The sequence below is a fragment of the Sorex araneus genome, chromosome X, assembly GCF_027595985.1.
Source record: "Sorex araneus isolate mSorAra2 chromosome X, mSorAra2.pri, whole genome shotgun sequence".
Classification (NCBI taxonomy): domain Eukaryota; kingdom Metazoa; phylum Chordata; class Mammalia; order Eulipotyphla; family Soricidae; genus Sorex; species Sorex araneus.
Genome location: NC_073313.1, coordinates 122,723,175 through 122,736,933, shown reverse-complemented (window position 1 = coordinate 122,736,933; position 13,759 = coordinate 122,723,175). Strand labels below are relative to the sequence as shown.

General features: G+C 38.1%; 1 protein-coding gene across 1 annotated transcript in view; it reads left to right on the top strand.

Moving 5' to 3' along the window:
* CENPI (centromere protein I) overlaps positions 1-4,890 on the top strand; it is a 91,172-nt gene extending 86,282 nt beyond the window's left edge. The window contains exons 19-20 of the mRNA XM_004611687.1: positions 4,088-4,129; positions 4,792-4,890. Coding sequence (XP_004611744.1) covers positions 4,088-4,129; positions 4,792-4,890 — 141 coding nt within the window. The remainder of the gene's footprint in view (positions 1-4,087; positions 4,130-4,791) is intronic.
* Positions 4,891-13,759: the final 8,869 nt, after the last annotated feature.

Here is a 13,759-nt window from a genome sequence, read left to right as displayed (position 1 = left end):
AAAATATGATTGGACTATGGAAATTTTGCCTTAACATTCCTCCACACCCCTTTTCCTATTTTCCTCCAAATGGTTGTGTGCCTTTGCTTTTATGCCCAACTGCTGCTTGTTGCTTCATTTCAGGGTTCCTTTCCTGGGAAGGATATTTTGAGTCCTCTGTATCCTATTTGATAGAATCTCCACAGGATTCTAAACCTGATGACGTTTTAGGTGTAGATTTTTCTGTTGTCGTGGAAGAATGCTACACTGATGCTCATATTTAGCACCCAGGCCCTGCCCTGAACCTCTTTAACCTAGTTGGGCTTTAATTAACTTGTTTGTTAAAAAACATTGATAGCATTATCCTCATTGAGTTATACATTTTTTTTAAATTTATTCTTTTTATTGAATCACCATGTTGAAAGTTACAAAGGTTTCAGGCTTAAGTCTCAGTTACATAATGCTTGAACACCCATCCCTTCATCAGTGCACATATTCCACCACCAAGAACCACAGTAAACCTCCCACCCACCCACCCCCACCCCCACTCCCCCAGCCCCCCACCCCACCTGTGTAGTTGGTAAATTTCACTTTACTTTCTCTTTAATTTGATTACATACAAACAAAAAAATTCATTATTATTGTTTGGAGTTTCCCCCCAGAGTTGGACCTGCTGGAAAAGAAGCATTTGATAGTTTGTTTTCCATTGCTGCGAATTAGGAGATATGAGGTCGTGTGGCCACAGTAGCGGCCATGAGGTTCTAGATTTCTGTATTTTAGTATTATAGTGAATAAGTTCAGAGGGCTTTCTGCCAGAGGTTGCATCATTGCTAGCTTGTACCTCTCTGCTACTTTATATTCCACATATGAGTGCAATCTTTCTGTGTCTGTCTCTTTCTGACTCATTTCACTCAACATGACACTTTCCATGTTGATCCATATGCTTTTGGAAAACAATATGGTCGATTCTCAAAAAATTAGAAATTGAGCTTCCATTTGACCCAGCAATACCACTCCTGGGAATATACCCTGAAGAAGCAAAAAAATATAGTCAAAATGACATCTGCACCTGTATGTTTATTGCAGCACAGTTTACAATAGCCAGAATCTGGAAAAAACCCGAATGCCCGAGAACAGATGACTGACTAAAAAAAACTTTGGTACATCTACACAATGGAATACTATGCAGCTGTTAGAAAGGGTTATACATTTTAAACTTAATGATCCATGTGAGTCTCAGCTCTTGGCATGCATTACCTCGGTAGTGCTAACAGTTAATCATCCGTTATTACTCATCGTGTATGAACTAATGTGAAATGAAACCTTGCTTATGTACACAATTTTAAGAATAAGATTCCATTGACTTACATAATAATTAATAATACTTATGGTCACTTCTAATAGATAGTTGTTTCCCAGTAATTTAACTCTGTAGTTTGCAGCTGCACTTCCTTTTTTTCCAAAACTCACAAACTTAGCAATGTCTGGGAAACCTTCAGTTGTCAAAAGTTGAAGGTAGTGGATACTGCCATTTTGTGGGTGGGACTAACTTAGATGCTGTTAATTAAGCACCCTACAGTGGACAGCTTGTTACCATCCAAGAAGAAATATAAGAAAACAGTTTGAAATGGGGGGTAGGATTTAGGAGAGAGGTTGGGACTAGAGAAATAATATGAAATTCTTAACCAAGTACAATATTTTGCTTTTCAACTTTTCATATCTGAGTGCATTTTGTGGTCAGTGCCAGCCAAAAAATCACAAATAGTTTTTACTTGTTTGTATGTACACTGGTAGAGTGCCATAATGAGTCCTTGTAGAATGAATGTCAACGGGACCGCTAAGCCAATGATGGTTGGCGGGATCGCTCGAGATGGGAGATGCGTGCTGAAAGTAGACCAAGGACCGAACTTGATGGCCTCTTAGTATCTGTATTGCAAACCATAATGCCCAAAAGTAAAGAGTAAGAAGGATGTGCCTGCCACAGAGGCAGGGGGTGGGATGGGGTGGGTGTTGCAGGAAGGATACTGGAAACATTTTTGGTGGAAAATGTGAACTGGTGGAAGGATGAGTGCTCAATCATTGTATGACTGAAACTTAAGTATGAAAGTTTCTAACTATCTCTCACAGTGACTCAATAAAAGAAAGAATGAATGTCAACAGCTTGGGAAACTGGAAATAATATGGAACACTGTTTTAATCCTTAACCCCCCAAATTAATTGGGGAAAGGGAAAGAAGCAGTCAACTATACATATGGATTTTTCTTGCAATAGGAGCCAAAAGTAGATTAGCTTTATGCAAATTGGAAACCCAGCACCTGTATCTTCTAGATATTTTAAGAAAATCTGCATCATCAATACTCTGGCACAAAGGATGATATTGTGAGAAAAAGACATCGATATCCACAATTCTTGGTAAAAAATAGTTTGCGTTGGATTCTGAATGTGGTTCTAGAAGTATTTTCACCAAATAATATTTTGGTTTTTATTAAGGTAAACACTGGTTTGTAATATTATGTTGGTTCAAAATATGCAGCATTATGCTTTGACATCTGTAGAAAGTATGTAGGACCCCTCCTAACAGCATCCTTTCCGTCTACCACCAGACAGTGAATCCCTTTTACCTTCTTCCACTCCCCATCACTTTTCCCCATTGGTAACCTCTATTCTGTTCTCAGAATCTAAGTGTTTCCTTTTGGTTAGGTTGCCTGTTTCTTTATCTTTCACATATGAATGAAATATGATATATGTCCTTCTCAGACTTATTCCACTAAACAAAGTACCCTCAAAATCCCACGGTATTGTTGCAAAATGGCAAAATTTCATCTTTGTTTTTTATTGCTGAGTAGAAGTTATTCTATTGTTTATATATACTCACATCTTTATCTACTCATCAACAGTTGCTTAGGTTGTTTCTAAAATGACTCTGATGTTGATGTTTGTTATCATCAATTAATTTTGCTTGTATTTCCCATTGAAATATTTGTTATAACTGAAATTACTTAGACATGCCTACATCTAAAACTCTTTTAAGAATAAAATTAAAATTCCAAGGTTTAAAAAGCATTGTGTTATACATAATTTCATAGGCAGTTTTCTCTTATGATACATAAAAGAATTATTTCTTAGACTTAGTAACTTTTCAGTGAAATACAGTAAAATACAGCTAGCAACAAATGGTATCAATCACTGTCTTAATGTCTTAATTTTTATTAAGAATTAAAGATTCTCAGCCAGAGAGATAGTAGAGACGGTAAGGCACTTACTTTGTACCTATTCAACTTCGGTTCAATCCCCAGCACCACGTGTGGTCCGTCAAGCACTGCCAGAGTGATCCCTGAGTATAGAGGCAGGAGTAAGCCCTGAGTACCACCCCCTGCAAAAAAAGAAGTATGGAGTTTCTTAGAATCCAATTTATATACAAATTGCCTCACTAGACCTCCTTCATATTCTTCTAGACTCAATTTAGGTGCCAAATTCCTCAGAAAAGTGTTCTCTAATACTTCCATCTTCATCCCAGTGCTTGAGTACAGATTTTTTTTAAATGAAGATATAGATTAGCAAAATGATGCTAACTTTATCCAATGTGGTTGTATCTCCCTTCTGTTTATACTATTGGGGAGAAATATGGGTTTATAGTACTTATTCAAAAGGAATCCAAGAACTAGAAAGTATTATGCGAAGTGATTTCAATCAGAAGGAAAGTGATACAGAATGATCCTCTCGTATGTGGGACTTAAATATACAATGCAAGGGAGCAACTAAGTGCCAGAGACAACAGAACAGGAGAGTTGATCCATATAATAAGTTTTTTGGGGGGGTGTCGGGGAGAGGGTTGGAAAGGAGGAACCTTGGAGACCTTGAGAGAAAGACCCTGGTCATGGGTGTGGTCTTAGAATTATCTATACATAAAGCTATCATTAACAGTATTATAAATCACAGTATTATAATCAAGGTAACTTTTATTAAAAAAAGGAATCTAAGAGTGGTGGTAGATTAGAACATAGCAAATGAAACACAGTGAAAAGCCAATTTAATTTTTGATAATTTTTATCAAGCATATTACTTCCAACTTGTATCTCCCGCTTCTTTTTTTATTTTTGTTTTTAAGGAACTTCCAGAAGAAACGACAGTAGACACCAACTCTATTCGGGTAAATAGGTTTATTTTTCATCGGGTTCAGGGATTCTGTAAAACTTCAATTCAGCAAAAGAATTTATTCCTTTACTTTCCCCCATATATTTAAGTCTGTTGCCTTCATAATGTCAAAGTGAAGTGTTTGCCTTTTAAAAATAATTCCAGTGGCTTTTATGTATTATAAAGGACATATCCTTTATAGACTTCTTTAAGGTATATTACTCATACCTTAATTCTTGACATTGTGACCATACATTGTCTCATTTTATAGTATAGTTAAATGTATATAGTGTAATGAGATTTAGCAAACCCCAGTAGTTGTTGCATTGCTACAGAAATTGCTGTGTACAAATTTAATAAGGCAATATTATATAATAATTTGTTTCTGCGTTATCTTTTTAGATGTCAAATTCCAAGTGTGTGGGAATGATGACTCATTTCCATTTCATATAATTTTGTTTAGTTGAAAAGCTAATTATTTTCACCAGTATAATCATGTTCGGTCCTTGAACATTGGGTACTTTCTGGTTGAAATGTTCCTTAATGACTAAGTTCCACTTATGACTCTGGCACCTCTGTGCGGGAGGGCACTAAGAACTTTTACTTGGTAAAGAAATGGAAGTAGAGGATCAGCGTGGTAAAATAATAATAAATAATTTTTCCTTTTTGTGCCTGCAGGGAAAGAAATGGAACGTGTATTTGAACTATTTATTTTCAGAGGGTTTACAAGGCTTAAAACTTTTCATAAGAAGTAGTATTCAGCGTTCTTGTGTCTAAGGAGAGATAATGAACCACACGATCAACATCAAATAAATGTAGACAGACTGAATATACTGGACTAAATTCCTACTTAACTGCTCAAGAGGCTCAACTTGAATTCTCACATTCTTCTCACCAACAGATTCACCTTCTCTGTGACTTGAGGGAGCTTCCATAGGGCTAACTTTGTATTTCAGGACCTAAATTCTTTTTTGTTGTTATTTAATGGGGCCCCGATGGTACTCAGGGGGCCCAAGGACCACAACTGCTGATGCTTGACCTAGCAATATAGTCCCGATGGTTCGGTGCTTGGCTTTCTGACAGTGATCAGGAAGCCTCTGCTGGGGATTAAACTCATAGCCTCACGGATGCTAGTCCTGTATTCTACCTCTTGAGGTATCTCCACGACTCAGGATGTCGATTTTTTTGCAGGGGTTGGGGCATACCTGGCTATGCTGAGAGCTTACTCCTGGGTCTGTGCTCAAGGATCATTTCTGGTGGGATTCTGTGTGCCAAATGCAGTACTAGGGATCAAACCCAGGTAGCCGCAAGGATCAAAATTCTTAACCTCACTCATGATTTCATCAGCAGATTCTGCCTTCCACCAAATTATACATAAAGAGATGGGCTGATAAGGAATTTTTCTTTTTAAACTGAAAATTTACTTAACTCCATATCCATTTTAACAATATATATTTCAGAGAGTACATTTTTTTTGCTTTGAAAGTTATAACACATAAGTACATCAAATTCTAGTACCAATTTTCTTCTTTAAAAAATTGAACACTAGGAGCTGGAGTGGTAGTACAGCAGGTAGGGCATTTGCCTTACATGCGTCCAACCTGGGTTCAATTCCTGACATCCTATATGGGTCTCCAAGCACCACCAAGAGTAATTCCTGAGAGCAGAGCCAGGAGTAACCCCTGAGCATCGCTGGGCGAGACCCAAAAAGCAAAAAAAAATTGAACACTGGTTGGAGAGATAGTATAGTGGGTAGGGCACTTACCTAGAACATGGGCAAACTGGGTTCGATCCTGGTACCCCAAATGATCCTCCAGAAGTGATCCCTGATCACTATCAGGTTTAGCCCCAAAAGAAAACAAAACAAAACTGAAAACCTATTTTGTGTAATGGTATTTCCTAAAAGGGAAAAGACTCTCTTTCTCCCACATTATGTCTCACATCTCTTTCAAACTAGTTTTGTTTCCAGAATAATAGGCTAGTTAATTTTTCAAACTTATGTTGTTTCCTTGGTCACATAATATCTGAATTAAAATATTTTTATGTCCCTGTTCATTTGTTACATTCTGTTGCATTATGGTACATTAAGACTTTTGAGTTCATGATTTTCCACATTATATGGAATTTTTCACTTATACAGTATACACTGTATTGATACAAGCAAGCAAGTAACATACAGCAGGATGTAAACCACAGATATACTACACAAAATTCGCTGGTGAAATCATTGAAATTTCTGTTGACTTTTTTTTACTGTGAACACCACCATGTTAGCAGGATTAATTTTTAATTAAGAAAGCTTGGTCTAAGTAGTTGATAATTTGCTGGGCTATCACTAATAACAATTTGATGAGAGAAGGAAGAGATGAAGATAATGGGATAAACAATGCATTCCTATTTATATCAGTTTGTTTGCATGAAACTGTTATGCATGTATATGTATATCCTCCATGTTAAGTTATTCTGACCCAAAAATAATTACCCTTTACTTGGAGAAGTCATTTTGAAACTTAAAACATTTTGAAAATCATAGCTAGAATATCTTAGTCAAGTAAAGACTTTTTGGCTCCAGTACTACTGAATAACTCCACTTTGAATAAAAGTTGTATCATTTTAGAGAAATGAAGTTTAATTTGGGCTGGAGCAATAGCACAGCAGTAGGGCATTTGCCTTGCACGCAGCTGACCTGGGTTCGATTCCTGCGCCCCTCTCGGAGAACCCGGCAAGCTACCAAGAGTATCTCGCCCACATGGCAGAGCCTGGCAAGCTACCCATGGCATATTCAATATGCCAAAAACAAGTCTCACAATGGAGATGTTACTGGTGCCCACTCGAGCAACTCGATGAACAGCAGAGTCACAGTGACAAAGTTTAATTTGTTTCTGTTTTTAAGGGCATAGTATTGATTCTTTCTTAAAAACAAAATAAAACTCCTAAATCATATTATTGGACTAAGTTCAGATGAGAAATTGAGAAATTCCATTAATTCATTTACTTTTTTTATTGAGTAAAAATGTATTGAACTGTGTATGGACCATATATTCTTCTGTAATGCAGGCTATACAACTGAGACCAATACAGACTGTCTGCTTTTGTGAAACTTACTATATTCCATGTTTATGAACACTTAGGGAGTGGTCCCTAAGCACTTCCAGGAGTGGCCCAAATCCCTGATGCTCCCGCACCCTTTCCAAAGGCAAGAGTAAAATCAGAGATAGGGGGGCTGGAGTAATAGCACAGCGGGTAGGGCGTTTGCTTTGCACGCAGCTGACCTGGGTTTGATTCTCAGCGTCCCATATGGTCCCCTGAGTACCATCAGGGGTAATTCCTGAGTGCAGAGCCAGGAGTGACCCCCGTGCATCATCGGGTGTGACCCAAAAAGCAAAAAAAAAAAAAGCAGAGATAGGTTATTACAGTGCTCTAGGTAAGAGTCTTACACTTTTGTGGTAAATGATTGTGATGTGGTTAGATATTAATGATTCCAGGCTCTAATTTGGGTATGAGGTGAGGGTAAAAAAAAGGAACAAAGGATGATTCTAAGGTTTTTGAGTAACTGGATAGATTCTGGGATGGAGAGATTAGGCATAAAAGAGGAGGAACGAATTTAGGTGCGTAAGATTAGTTTAACATTTTTGTAATACTTTGTTCAAAATATTGTTTAAAGAAGGTAAAATACATTGATGAGACAATACATCCCATGTTAATAAATGAAAGAGATTGACAGATTCCTAAAGTTCAAATGGAAATTCAAGGGCCACAAATAATCAAAACAATACCAGAAAAGGCCATTTTTTTTTCATAGTCACTCATGTCAAATTACTACAATCCTACACTATTTAAGACTGTGGTACTTGTTTAAAAATACACTTAGATGAACATAAGAGAATTGAGGGTTCATAAGTAAATCCATTCAGCTGGAATCAATTGGCATTTTAAAAAGGATGCCACAATAGTTCAATGAGAAAAAAGTTTTTCAGTAAGTGGTGCTGAGACAGTTGTATATCCCCGTGCAAAAGAACCTATTTAGACTCTTCTGTAACATCATGCACAGAAATTAACTTGAAATGATAAAAATGATATGTAATACTAAAACCATATAATGTCTCAACAAAATATAGGAGCAAATCGACCTTGAGTTAGTGATTTTATGGCTATACTATTAAAATCACTAATGATAGATGGATCATGAATTGAACTTAAACAAGATTAGCTACAAACAAGACCATCAAGAAACAGAAAATGCACAATATAGGAAAATGTTTGTAAATCATATATCTGATAAGAATGTTGAGTTTATATAAAAAACTCATAGTATACACAATACTCCAGAAATATGGAAACAAATTTTCTGTTTATTATAAGCCACCCAGTCAATGTTTGTAGCAGTCCAAGGGACTAAAATGGGGCTTAGTGAGTGAGTTTCTTTAAGATGATGAAAATGGTTTTATTTTTTAAAAATTGGAGGGGGGCGGGGGTCATATCTGACAGTGCTCAGGGCTTACTCCTGGCTCTTCACTTGGGGATTGAACCCTGGTGGGTCACATGCAAGGCAAATGCCCTACCTGCTGCACTGTCACTTTAGATCTGATGAAATTGTTTTTAATTGAAAGTACAACTGAGTTTTATGCTTTAAATAGGTAGGTTTTATGTTATGTAAATGTCATCAAGCCTGCATTAAGCCTAACGAACAAAAGAAAACCGTCCTTGAATATCCATTTTGCAGACAAAAACCTGTTTAGCCATACAAACAAATCTTAACATTTGCATGACTAGCTTGGCCTGAGTCATTCCTTACTTATGCCTCTGAAATTCATGAGCTAAATTTAAAGCTTTTCCAAGGTTGATGTGAAATAACCACTCATCATTTCCCCGTCATTTAAGAAAATGTCAATACTCAGCCACTGTGAATAATAAATAGTCACTGCCTTCTCACTATATAAGTGCTTTGTAATAATATTCCCCCGCACTTCAATCCAAGTTTGGGGTTTAGTCCTCCCAGTTTGCAAACCTTTTAGTTTATATTTTTGGTGGTGCAGGGGGGTGAGTTACACCTTGCACTGCTCCGGTCCTACTCCTCTGGCTTTATGCACTCCTGGACGTGTTCAGGGGACACGTCCTGAGTGTCCCCTAGAGTGCTGGAGATTAAACCCCGACCTCCTGCATACAGACCATGTGTTCTAGCTCACCGAATTAATTTTCTGTCCCCGCCTAACTTTTTGATGTGTATACAGTAACCTTTTAATTACTATTTTGATAATTCTTTGGTTTTCCTTGGACTTTTTCTGAACTTTTGACAGCTGTTTTAAAAACAACAAAAATGGCTGTGAGTTGGTTCAGTAGCTAAAGAGCCTGCTTTGCAAGCCAAAGGCCTCGGGTTCAGTTTCTAGAGTTGCCAGCTGAGGTCAATGCTGACAGCTCTGCTATCTGCGTTCCTGGTACTGCAAGTCGTTTCTGACCTCACCACCGCCAGGTGTGTATAAACACTACAACTCCTGAAGGGTGCAATCCCCAGTGACCTCCTCAACTGAAAAGATGATGTGAGAACTGCAGCCAGGAGTATGACTCCCAGCAAGCAGAGGTGTAAGCAGCACAGCCAAAGAGTGTGACCCCAGAAGAGCTGTTCAAGTGTGCAAGCACCACAACTTGATGAACAGTGGTACCATGCCAGCCTTTCAACCAAAACGTGTCAATTCTACGTCCAGAAGTGTGTACAACCCTCAGTTATCTCAAAAAACCACCACAACGACAGCAAAAAGTCAAGAATAGAGATAGTACAGCAGGGAGGGTGCTTGCCTTTCATGTTGCCAACCCGGGTTGAATCCCCAGCGCTCCCTGTGGTTTCCCCCAGTCCCCTCCAGAAGTGATCTCTGAGCACAGCTGGGTATGACCCAAAAAAACAAGGGTGGTGGGTAACATTGTGAGGACTGTTTCAAGTACTGTTTTGGAAAAGAATGAGATCAGTACTCTTAATGATCAAGTGTTTGCATAATGATTATCAGCTGTAAAGTAGTCACTGTCACTGTCATCCTGTTGCTCATCGATTTGCTCCAGTGGGCACCAGCAACACAGTAACATCTCCATGGTGAGACTTGTTGTTACTTTTTTTTGGCATCAAATACGACACGGGTAGCTTGCCAGACTCTGCCATGCTGGCAAAATACTCTCAATAGCTTGCCGGGCTCTTTGAGAGGGGCAGAGGAATTGAACCCGGGTCGGCGGCGTGCAAGGCAAATGCCCTACCCACTGTGCTATCGCTGCAGCCTCCTAAAATCATTGTTTCTCTTCTATTTCATGCCTTGTCCTCTTTCAGTCTAGGAAATTAGGAATATACAGAGAGAACTGTATGTGGTAATTGGGTAGCTGTCAAGTAGTAGTAGGAATTTTTAAAAGTAGATATGGGGAGAGGGTGTGGAGTGATAGTATAGCAGGTATAGTACTTAGTTTTCATGCAGCTGAGGTGCATTCAGTCTCTGCCACCATGCATGTTCCCTGCGCTGGCCAGGAATAAGTCCTGAGCACAGCTGGGTGTGCCACCCCGCCTCATCCTAAACATTTGTTTGAGACAATAATGGGTCAGCAATGAAAGCATATATAAAGAAATGATTTTCTAAAATACTGTTAGATAAGTGGAAGCAGGTTATGAAATTGCATGTGGGCAAAAATTGAAACTGGTCAAAAGAAATGAATTCAAAATTTAAAATGAGCAAACTTCTCGGCAGGGGCAATTGAGAATGTAGAAAATGTTTCTTTTATTCAGCTCTTTTTCAAAAGCTTTTTTTCAGTGCCAGGGATTGAACTCAAATGTGAATGCATGCAAGGCACTCTGCTTTACCACGTTGAGCCACATCCCTGGCCAGAAGAGCACTTAATCAGAAGTCATCTTTTAGGTTTGCAGATACAACAGATTATGCCTTAGAGAAAGAACCTTTGCCCAACAAGGGAATTTGTTGACTACTGGTACCCACCAACCTGCAACCCGCCTTTCTAAAAATGTCTTTCCTCTTCTCTTCTTCATATTCTCAAAGTAACCATCTTCTCTGCATGATCATGAGAAGCAATTTCTATGAACTGAGTCTACCATCTTTCAACCTTCTGGCTTGTGCTAAATAAAGATCTTTCTCAAGTCATCATCTTTGTAAAAATTTTATATAATCTTATTTTTATTGAATATCCGTGAGATACAGTTACAAAACTTTCATGATTGAGTTTCAGTCATACAATGATCAAACACCCATCCTTCCACCAGTGTGCATTTTCCACCACTAATGTCCCCAGTATCCCTCCCGCCACCCCCACCTCACCCCACCCCCCGCCTCTATAGCAGACAATTCCCTTATTGCTCTTTCTCTACTTTTGGACAAGCCATCATCTCATGTCTAGATTGAGTGACCCTCAATTGAGCAGAAATGTAATGGCCTTCAAGGTACAAAATCATTTTATCTCTTAAAAAATATGTCAGTTTTTTTGGGGCCGGAGCGATAGCACAGCGGGTAGGGCGTTTGCCTTGCACGCGGCCGACCCGGGTCGATCCCCGGCATCCCATATGGTCCCCCAAGCACCGCCAGGAGTAATTCCTGAGTGCAAAGCCAGGAGTAACCCCTGAGCATCGCTGGGTGTGACCCAAAAAGCAAAAAAATAAAATATGTCAGTTTTAGAGATACTTGCACGTTTTCAGCCAGTAATATAGAGTATATAGCTCTGATGAGTGTATTCAAGTAAGTCTCAATTAGATAGCTAACAAAAGGCATAGTTGGTATCCCCTATTCTTTGTTTCTGCTTTGGACCACCCTGTGGTTCTCAAGATTTACTCCTGGCTCTGCACTCAGGGATTACCCCTTGCAGGGCTTGGGGGACAATATAAACTGCTGGGAATTGAATCAAGTCAGCCATATCTAAGGCAAGCATCCTACCCACTGTATGATTCGCCTGTCCCAATCCCCTATTCTAAACAATCATACAGTCAGATTGTATTTTTTGAAAGAATCAGGAGACTTTGGTGTTTTAAAATGAATATTTTTATTTTCAAATCTATTTAATTTTAATTAAGATTATTTTGCTTAATTAGGCCAAATAATAATCTTACTTTGAAAATTTAATGCAGCTTTTAAGATGTTCTGTGTAAAAATGTTATATTTAGAATTCCATGTAGTAACTGAATCTGGAATAACCTACTACTTCCCCCTGCTGGACATTTACCGCATTGCAATGACATAAAAATTGCAAGGACATTGCAAGGACTCTGTAATTTAAGACTTGCTGCAGAAAAAGCTAAATTAGGGGAAATTCAGATCAGTATGTACTGATCTGAATGGGATCTTTTTTGCTCATCCTACTTCAAAGACCCATTTACCTTGCTTTTAGAAATGAATTTGAAAAAACCTAAAAGTATTATTCAGCCACTCACACCTTTCAATGGGAAGATTTATTTAATCTGAATTCCAGAATAATATTGACAAGTATGCACTTAATGATGCATGGTTTTGTAGATGTTTTTTCTCCCTAGCTTGATATTCTTAGGAAATCAACATTCTAAAATGATATCTTTTTGTTCTTTACATCATTATACTATAGGGTTTATTTGCTTTGTCGTCGTTTTATAGTTTATGTAAAACATCTTTTAGATGTGTTTTATGCTGATAATTTCATATACAAAATAGTCAATCCTTTTACTTCCCTCTTAACATTTTGTTTTTCATAAAAATAGTTTGCTCCTCTTATATTTGTGTTTATTAATAAATTATTCTAACTAAAGTTATTTTTGATCACTCAGTTTTTTTTTTGTTTCAGGGCACATCCAGTGATGCTCAAGCTTACTCCTAGCTCAGTGCTCAGGGGACCGTATGTGGTAGCAGGGAATGAGCCCAGGTCAGCTTCATGCAAGGCAAGCAGCTTATCTGCTTCACTATTTCTTCAGCCCTATTTTAAATATTTTTATCCTTTAACTAAGAGCTAAGTGGTTAACACACCATGACGTTATAGGACTAGAATATTCTGAGTATAACAATATACTTACCTAAATCAATATGTTTTATATATACATATATTTTTTGTTTTTGTTTTTGGGTCACACTTGGCAATGCACAGGGGTTACTCCTGGCTCTGCACTCAGGAGTTACCCCTGGCGGTGCTCAAGGGACCATATGGGATGCTGGGAATCGAACCCCGGTCGGCCGCATGCAAGGCAAATGCCCTACCCGCTGTGCTATTGCTCCAGCCCCATGTTTTATATTTTTATGTTACTATAAACTTCTATTTCAACATGGAGGATATTGCTCATAATACAGGTTTAACAGCAGTGAATTTCTCTAGCATTTGCTGAACTGCAAAAGTCCTCTCCATTTAATTTTTTAAATAAATGTATTTAAGCAACAAAATGTTTAACTTGATGGGGAAATGATTTGGGTTCTTTCAGAGAAATTTATCTCTGCTTCTAAGATAGGTTGCCTTACATGTAACAGTTGCATACAAAAAACTTACAGCATTGTCCCAGGCTTTATAATAGTAAATGAAAAATATTAAAATTGTCTCACTGGATGAAATATGTAAAGGTTTTTTTTATTGAGATGACATTAGCTTGTGTGGCTGTATATGCTTTAGGTGTACAATTTTGGAACCTCAAAGGTCCAGTTCCACTGTCACGCAAGGG